Source organism: Arachis ipaensis, chromosome B6, assembly GCF_059453495.1.
Source record: "Arachis ipaensis isolate K30076 ecotype BB chromosome B6, ASM5945349v1, whole genome shotgun sequence".
In the NCBI taxonomy this organism is placed as follows: Eukaryota; Viridiplantae; Streptophyta; class Magnoliopsida; order Fabales; family Fabaceae; genus Arachis; species Arachis ipaensis.
The window spans coordinates 23481912-23489800 of NC_142441.1; the positions used below are offsets into that span (position 1 = coordinate 23481912).

At 35.7% G+C, this 7889-nt stretch overlaps 2 protein-coding genes across 2 annotated transcripts; one reads left to right on the forward strand and one right to left on the reverse strand.

Annotated features, from left to right (window-relative positions):
• The first annotated feature begins 305 nt into the window (after nucleotides 1-305).
• On the forward strand, nucleotides 306-3120 carry LOC107646176 (11S globulin). The gene is made up of 4 exons (XM_016350376.3): nucleotides 306-792; nucleotides 924-1165; nucleotides 1254-1661; nucleotides 2483-3120. Exons 1-4 carry the CDS (start codon nucleotides 465-467, stop codon nucleotides 2882-2884), a joined length of 1380 nt encoding a protein of 459 aa, XP_016205862.1. The 5' UTR covers nucleotides 306-464; the 3' UTR covers nucleotides 2885-3120.
• Nucleotides 3121-5294: 2174 nt separating this feature from the next.
• Nucleotides 5295-7678, reverse strand: LOC107646177 (arachin Ahy-3). The gene is made up of 4 exons (XM_088490036.1): nucleotides 7356-7678; nucleotides 6560-6858; nucleotides 5925-6482; nucleotides 5295-5827 (listed from the first exon to the last, which is right to left on the reverse strand). Exons 1-4 carry the CDS (start codon nucleotides 7642-7644, stop codon nucleotides 5435-5437), a joined length of 1539 nt encoding a protein of 512 aa, XP_088346162.1. The 5' UTR covers nucleotides 7645-7678; the 3' UTR covers nucleotides 5295-5434.
• Between the last annotated feature and the right edge of the window lie 211 nt (nucleotides 7679-7889).

A 7889-nucleotide genomic window follows, 5' to 3' on the forward strand; every position in this document is an offset into this window, starting at 1 on the left:
TTATTATTATTATTATTATTATTATTCATCATTTTAATAGAGTCTAAGCTATAAATTAATTAGATTCATTTACTATATATCTAACAAACTAATTAATGTATGCATAAGGACTAAGGAGCTAAGCGAGCTACTTACTCATTAATTATTTATTCCTTACAGTGTGATAACAAACACAAAGGTGTGGTGTATGGAGTTAATGGTCTCAGAGATCACACAGGAATCTGAAACAATTATTACTGATCCCTTCCTTCATCATATCATTCTCTCAAACCATCTTAAATCACAATATGAGGTGTTGTTCTTCCGCCATGCAATTCCTGCACATGTCTTCCAATTCCTCACCCAGAATTTCTACGTGTCTCATTCCCAAATCTCTATAAATTAAACCCCTTCTTAATGCGAATTCTCTACAACTACACATCACCTACACCAACTAGCTAGAACAATTAACCAAGAACTTCAAAATGGGCAAGCCAGTTATTAAGCCTTTGGTGGTGCTCTTACTTTCACTTATCTTGGTGAGCGAGTGCGCGGCGATTCATAGTCAGAAAAGGCGAATGGGGCAGCGAGTGAAGTTAAGTTTGGAAGAATGTGGTGAGCTGGAAAAGCTGGAAGCCATTGAACCGGATTATTACCGCATTGAAGCAGAAGGTGGTGTGACAGAGTCGTGGAACCACACCAACAAGATGCTCCGCTGCGCCGGCGTCGCACTCGTTCGCCGTACCGTTAAACCCGGTGGCCTCGTCTTGCCATCCTACACTAATGCTCCACAGCTTATGTACTATGTCCAAGGTAATTAATATTTACTCGGAGGAAAAAGTTTAAGTATGATCATTGTTCTTTGTATATCATGGTTAAAGAAATTATTATATGGAATTGTATGCACAGTTGTTTATATAATGACAAAAAATTGATGCATGAAGGAAGTGGCATTCAGGGGATGACGATATTTCCTTCATGTCCCGAGTCATTTGAAGAACCCGAAGAAGCGGGTCAAGAATACAGAGAGCAGCATCAGAAGGTGCATGAAATCAGAGGAGGCGATATCATAGCCATACCTGCAGGAATAGGTTACTGGTTCTACAACAACGGTGATGTTCCCCTTGTTGTCGTTATCCTCCTTCACACTAATAACGTCGCTAATCAGCTAGGCACACTCCCAAGAGTACAACTCAATTACTATATCATTTTCCCTTTCTGGTAAATTAATTATGATAATACTAATGAAGAATAATGGAATTGGGGTACTGTAGAGATTCTACATTGCTGGGAATACGGAAGATGAACATGGAGAGGGCGGAAGAGAGAAAAGCATTAGCGGAAGGAACGTGTTCAGCGGAATCAGCCTGAATTTGTTGGCCCAGGTGTTTGGTGTGAGGGTAGAGACGGCGAGGAAGATACAAGGCCCTGATGATAAGAGAAAGAACATAGTCATGGTGGAGGGAGGTCTTGATGTTGTTAGGCCCGAGCCAGGCTCACGGGCCAACGCTAACGGCCTTGAGGAGACTATATGTACCCTCAGGGTCCGAGAGGCTGTCGGCAGTGCTGCACGTGCAGATATCTATGTGCCGCATGCCGGTCGTATTGCCACTCTTAACAGCATCAAGCTCCCTATCCTCGCTGATCTCCAACTCAGTGCTGAGAGAGGCGTTCTTTACAAGGTAAGTAATTCAATTCGACGGATGAATTTCATATTGGTTGACAATGGAGGGGTGATCTTTTAAGAAACTATATTATTACCGAGATTATTTTTTTAATTTTGGTGGTAATTAATTATAATAAAAATATATAAAAAATATATAAATAAATTTTTTTAATTTTATGTATTTTTTATGCCTTCTTATTATATTTAACAAAAATATTTGGTAATAAAAAAAATTAACCAAAAATAATCGTAACTTGTTTTATTTAATATTTATTAATTGTCACGACAATTAATAAATGCTAATAAGATAAATTCTGGCAAGTTTTTTTTGTCTTTCTAACATTATCAATTAATTAATTACCATAAATATTAAACTAATAAAAAAAGAGGAGTGCTAGGGGACCAGCAACTTTTGTGTTTTGTAACCATCAATTGGCCATCAAAAGTGTTTTTAATGGTGTGAGATTAAATCCAATAGTGTGGAATCATTCAATTTTCTTTTGATGGTTAAATGCTGGCCAATTTTTTAAAAAGTTGCTGACCCTAGACTTTTCCTAAAAAAAATCTAAATAATATATATTATATTTTGAGTAAGGCTAATAACTAATATTAAAACAATAAATTTCAGTAAATATTATATTAAGTTATCATATAAATTCCGTATAAAATTTACTAAATAAGTTTGAATTTCAAATGTATCTTCTAATTGAATTTTAATTTATTTTGTTTTCAAGAGTTTTGAGATTTTTTTCTTTATATTGAATGTTATCTTCAATATTAGTTATGCATTATTCACTCCAAAACTTTCTCTTATGTTTTGTATATGTATGCATGCAGTATGGTGTTTATGTTCCACATTGGAACCTGAACGCCCATAGCGTAATGTACGTGACGGGAGGGCGTGGTCGAGTTCAGGTGGGGGATAACAAAGGGAAGAATGTTTTCGACAACGTGATGGAAGAGGGTCAAGTTGTAGTCATCCCCCAGAACTTTGTGGCGGTGATGCATGCTGGGGAAGAAGGGTTCGAGTGGATAGCATTCAAAACAGGTGAGAACGCCATGATCAACACCTTGATCGGAGAATCATCGGCCATCAGGGTGCTGCCAGTCGACGTGGTTGCAAACATGTATCAAGTGAGCAGAGAAGACGCTCAGAGGATCAAAGAGGCAAGAGATCAGGCAATCTTGTTTACCTTGCCTCCTCTTGAGGAGGAGACAGATGGAATGGCTAAGGCTTAGTTATCTTTTGAAGGAGAAAAGAATGGTGCTTGCATGGTATGAATTATAATAAAGTAATTTCTCTTTCTCTAATGATGTATCAAGAGGTTTAACATGCCGTAAGTAGTTTTTAGTTTGGTATATGCATGTATGCAGGGAAGAATAAGAAAAGGCCTTATTTATATATATGGCTATATGTTATATATGATGTGATGTGGGCATCATCACTATGTTTACTAATAATAACTTTTTACCTACTGTTTTTTCTTTAACTTAAGTATTTTTATTTTTTTTATACCGATAATAATAAAACATGGATTCTAATATTTATACTAAAATGATTATACATATGTGTTGTTAAAATTAAAGTAATACATTTTTTTTTCACATTTTTCTAATTTTTTTACTATGTTATTTTTTAGATTTAGCAAATTTGTTGACGGATTAATAAATACGCTATCTTCTAGTCGAATTTTTTTAGTCAATAATTAGTCAACAATATTTAAAAATATAAATTAAAAATATATTATTAAATTAAAAAATTAAACTAATGATTAAAAATATTAAATTATTGGCAAAAATAATAATTTTTGCTAACTCTTAAATTTAACAAAAATTACAAAAATGTGATATAAGTATAGTAATAGAGGAATGTTAAGAGCCAGCAATTTTGGTGTTTTGTAATTATTAATTGGCCATTTTTAATGGTGTGAAATTACATAAGAAATCACTCACTTTTATTTTGATGATTAAATACTGGCAAAAAAATACAAAAATTGTTGGTCTTTAAACTTTTCCATAGTGATATTGAGATTGATACTTTAGTCTACCATAATAATTTTACGTTTATCGATATTATACAAATATAGATAAAAAAATACGATATACGAATTATATTATCCAACAAATTATATAATATTATTTATTATACCGAAATGTTTTTATAATTAATTTTAAAAAGATAAAAATATTTATTTATTTTAAAAAATTAAACACCTCTATTTTTATTTTTGACGCACACTGTTCTTTACTTCTTTTAGATTCATCAAATATCAAAATTCAATTATTTTTGGAAAAGTATAGGGTACCAACATATTATCTGCCAACTCTTATTTATAATTGTGTTTCATGGAAGTGTGTTCGTGGATGTGTCTAATAATTAATATATTTTATATACATATATAAAGAGACACATCCAAAAAATATATCTATAAAGACACTTCTATTAAACACAGCTATAAAAAAGACATTTTTATTAGACACATCCATGAACACCCTTTCATAAAACACAATTATAAATAAGAGTTGGCAGATATGCTGTTGGTAACGTAGCGGAACCGATTATTTTTTAGTTTCAAATAATCATATATGAGAAAAAAGAATCTTTTCCTTTCCCACCGGGCACGGGGGGATGCAATGCAACCACGACGGTGTTGACGATGACAAAAGGACAATAGATACAACATTGCTTACCCTAACTCCCACTCGTGCTTCTGCTTGGCCTTTCTTCTTTTTCTTTCCGTCATTTATTAACAAACAAAACCATCTCTCTCCCACTCGTGCTTCTGCTTGGCCTTTCTTCTTTTTCTTTTCATCATTTATTAACAAACAAAACCATGCGGTGACAGAGGCACTCACCTGATGACCGCCCACCTTTAGAAGTTCATGGTTTGGGTTTTCTTTTTTTTTTTTTTCTACTTCCGATCCATATGTGCTCTTATTTTTTTATGAGAAATATTTGGCCAATATTTTTTTTATAGTATTAGAATTTAATATTTAAAATTTTGATTTTATAATTTATTATTTTAAATTTAGAGTATTGATTAACTGCTAACTTAAAAATATAAATTTTATTATTAGTTACATAGTATTTTCTAGAATAATGCTGTGGTAGGTACCTATTACTTAGCTCATCAATTTTAGTCCTAGCTAAGCTAGCTCATCGTCAAGTCTTATCCTTCTCGTAATCATGTGTATCTAGATTCGAAGTTCAATTCGATTGAAAGTTAGGTTGAATATGTTTTAATATATTATAAAATAGTATAAATAGACAATAAAAATATTAAATAATATGAATAATAAATATATTATTTTAAGCGAAATGTTAGGGATAGTAATTTTTGTGATTTGTAACTATTAAATAATTATCAATAATAGTTTTAATAGTGTGATATTGGTGTGAAATTTTATTCAATGACTCACTTTTTTTTATCAGTTATATGCTGGACAGAATTTAACAAAATTATCCTAAATTTTTTCTTATTTTAATATTAAAATTTAAGTGAATAATTTGAGATACAGTGTGTTTTTATTTTATTGGGGTAATTTTAGAGTTAGATTGTTCGTGTTGGGATGGTTCTCAATATTCTTTTCACTTAGTTTAGCAAAGGCCAAAACAAAAGCAAAATAAAGACAGAAAGAGAACTATAAGTTACGGTGTAATGAAATTGGCTTTTCTTATTCATGGTTTTCCCGCGCAAAAGGTATTCAAACCCTTTGTTCTCTTATTCATTAAGTACACCATTATTGTTATTGATTATTGACTACATAGAGTGTCTAAAAGTAGCGCTCTTAAGCCACCTCCCTCATAGACTGATGATCGAAAGGTGGAACGAAGAACTTGAAGGGGTTGTTGTTCTTAAGTTGCCTTGCCTGCTCCCTTGGGAGGCGGTAAGAATTTGCAACCACCTCCTCCGGCAAGTTATCTATGATGGAGTTTTCGCCGGCCAGGTTGGCTATGCTGGGCCTTGAGTCTGTCTTGAACGCCAAGTATTCGTAGTTCTCGCTCTGGGCCTTTGCTGCGACGGCGAAGTTCTGTGGCACCACAAGCACGTGACCCTCTTGAAGCTCCTCGTCGTACACTCTGTTACCGTTGCTGTCCACCACTTGCACATGTGCCCGTCCGTTCAATGCCACAACGATGGTGTGTGCGTTGAGGGTGTAGTGAGGCACAAACATTGCATTCTACATAATGCAGGATGAGTACATATTAAAACACAAGAATATCGTACTAGAAATATAATTTATGTGAAGATATAGTATGATTGAGAATGTGACGTACCCTATAGATTGTTCCATGTTGAGCACTGAGACCGAGCCAGCCGAGAATTGGGAGGTCGAGTTCGTTGACGCTTCTGAGGCTACCAGCTTGAGGGTTGTAGATGTCAGGGTTTGAGGATCTGCCAAGGTTCTTCTTAACACTGGCAGAGCAGATGGTTTCCTCAATACCATTTTTGTAGCCTCTGCGGTTCTCATCGTATTTACCACGTTGTTGTGGCCTAGATCGATCCTCATCGAATTCCTCTCGTCTGCTGGGAGGCGACCTCGAGCTCTCATCTTCTTCATCTGGGCTTAAGATTCTGAGGCCTCCCTTGACTGTAACAATGGCTCCTTGTTCCTCGCGCTCGTTCTCTCCTCTTAGATTTTCTACGGTTTGTCTATCAACCTGGAAGGCGTGTTGAAGGAACTCCTGTGCAAAGCCGCTGAAGATATTGCTACCTTCGTTTTCTTGTTCGTCACCTCGTACCCTTGGGCTAATTTGTCGATAATGTGGACGACTACCTTGCTGCTGCTGGTACCTTAAGAACTCTTGCTCTTGGTTTCCGGCCAGATAGAATCTCTGTTAAATAATAACAAATGAGGTTTGGACTTTGGAGTGTAATTAATATTTCAATTTGGGAATAACAATAATGTTACCCTGGGAAACTGGTCGAGCTGGTTGTGGATACTGCTAGTGTCACTAAGAGTAACGGTAACAACATCAGTGTCTTCGTCGTTGTACATCCAGAAAGCAACACCGGTGGGAACTGCAATGAGATCACCCTCATCGAAGCGGTGCACCTTCTGGTGACTATCCTGTTGCTGTTGGCTTGGGTCGTCCTGCCCTACTTGAAAACGTCTTGATGGCTTTTGGGACTGATATCGGCGTCCTTCTTGTGCAGGCTCTTCATATGTACTAGGACAACCAGGGAATATCAACCCAAAGTATCCGCTTCCTGTGTTCATTATTATCAACACAAAAGTAGAGATTTTTAAAACAAGGGGACATAAGTGCCACTTGAACTTTTCAGCTCATTGCCCAAAATGCACGTTTTATATGAATACAGTCAGTGGTGCATAAACAGGGCCAATTAAATTGAGAAAGTTAAAGCGGCCAAATATTTTCTTTTAATTAACATGTAGTTAATAAATTTGTTTTAGTCAATATTTAGAATATTTTTTATTATGTATATTTATACAAAATATATTTTGTTATTTATAAAATTTGAATTCAAAATCTCATAATTATAATATAAGGTGTTTATTATCTTAATTAATATCATTACAAGTTTACATATTTAATAAACAAATAGGTGGATTAAATAAATAATATGAAGTGGTTTGAATATCATGTCTAATTTAGTAAACAGAGAAAATGTTATTTAAGAAAAATAAATAATAATATTTTAATATAAAAAATAAATTTAACAAGATATATAGAGAGAGTATTGACCTTGCTGAACGTAGATCTCGAGGGGAGCATTGGAGTAGAAAGGCCTGCGAAGGGCATTGCGGCGGAGGACGGTGCGAGAGAGGGCGACGCCGGCGCACTGGAACTCCTGGTTGTTGGGGTTCCAAGTCTCAATGTAACCGCCTTCAGACTCAATGCGGTTGTCGGGTCTCTGGGCATTGAGGCGCTGGAACTGGCACTCATTCTCCTCCCCCCCCTGCCTGAAGGTGACGCTACTGGCGCCCAGAACCAGTACGCAAAAGCAAAGCGAAAGCGCAAGAAGCTTGGCCATGTTTATTAATTATTATTGTTATTGTTGTGGTTGTGAAGAGGAGAATGGCAAGCGCGGTGATTTATAGGGGCGAGAGGGAGGGTGAAGGAGGACACACGTAAGAGAAGGTGAGTGTGCGTGCTGAGTATTTGGGACACTCTTCAGCGTGCATGGCTATGGAAGGGTTTGTGCGTTACACCTAATAGAGTATCATACTGCAAGGTGGCTTCAGCCTTCAGCATCTCCATAACCATACAAAAGAAAAA

Bases quoted from the DNA above. Each gene is read 5' to 3' on its own strand.
- LOC107646176 (XM_016350376.3), top strand. From the start codon at position 465: ATGGGCAAGCCAGTTATTAAGCCTTTGGTGGTGCTCTTACTTTCACTT. The intron at 793-923 runs GTAATTAATATT...TGATGCATGAAG, and splicing joins GCTTATGTACTATGTCCAAG to GAAGTGGCATTCAGGGGATG. The intron at 1,662-2,482 runs GTAAGTAATTCA...GTATGCATGCAG, and splicing joins AGAGAGGCGTTCTTTACAAG to TATGGTGTTTATGTTCCACA.
- LOC107646177 (XM_088490036.1), bottom strand. From the start codon at position 7,644: ATGGCCAAGCTTCTTGCGCTTTCGCTTTGCTTTTGCGTACTGGTTCTG. The intron at 6,483-6,559 runs GTAACATTATTG...ATTATTTAACAG, and splicing joins AGCTCGACCAGTTTCCCAGG to AGATTCTATCTGGCCGGAAA. The intron at 5,828-5,924 runs GTACGTCACATT...TGCATTATGTAG, and splicing joins AACATGGAACAATCTATAGG to AATGCAATGTTTGTGCCTCA.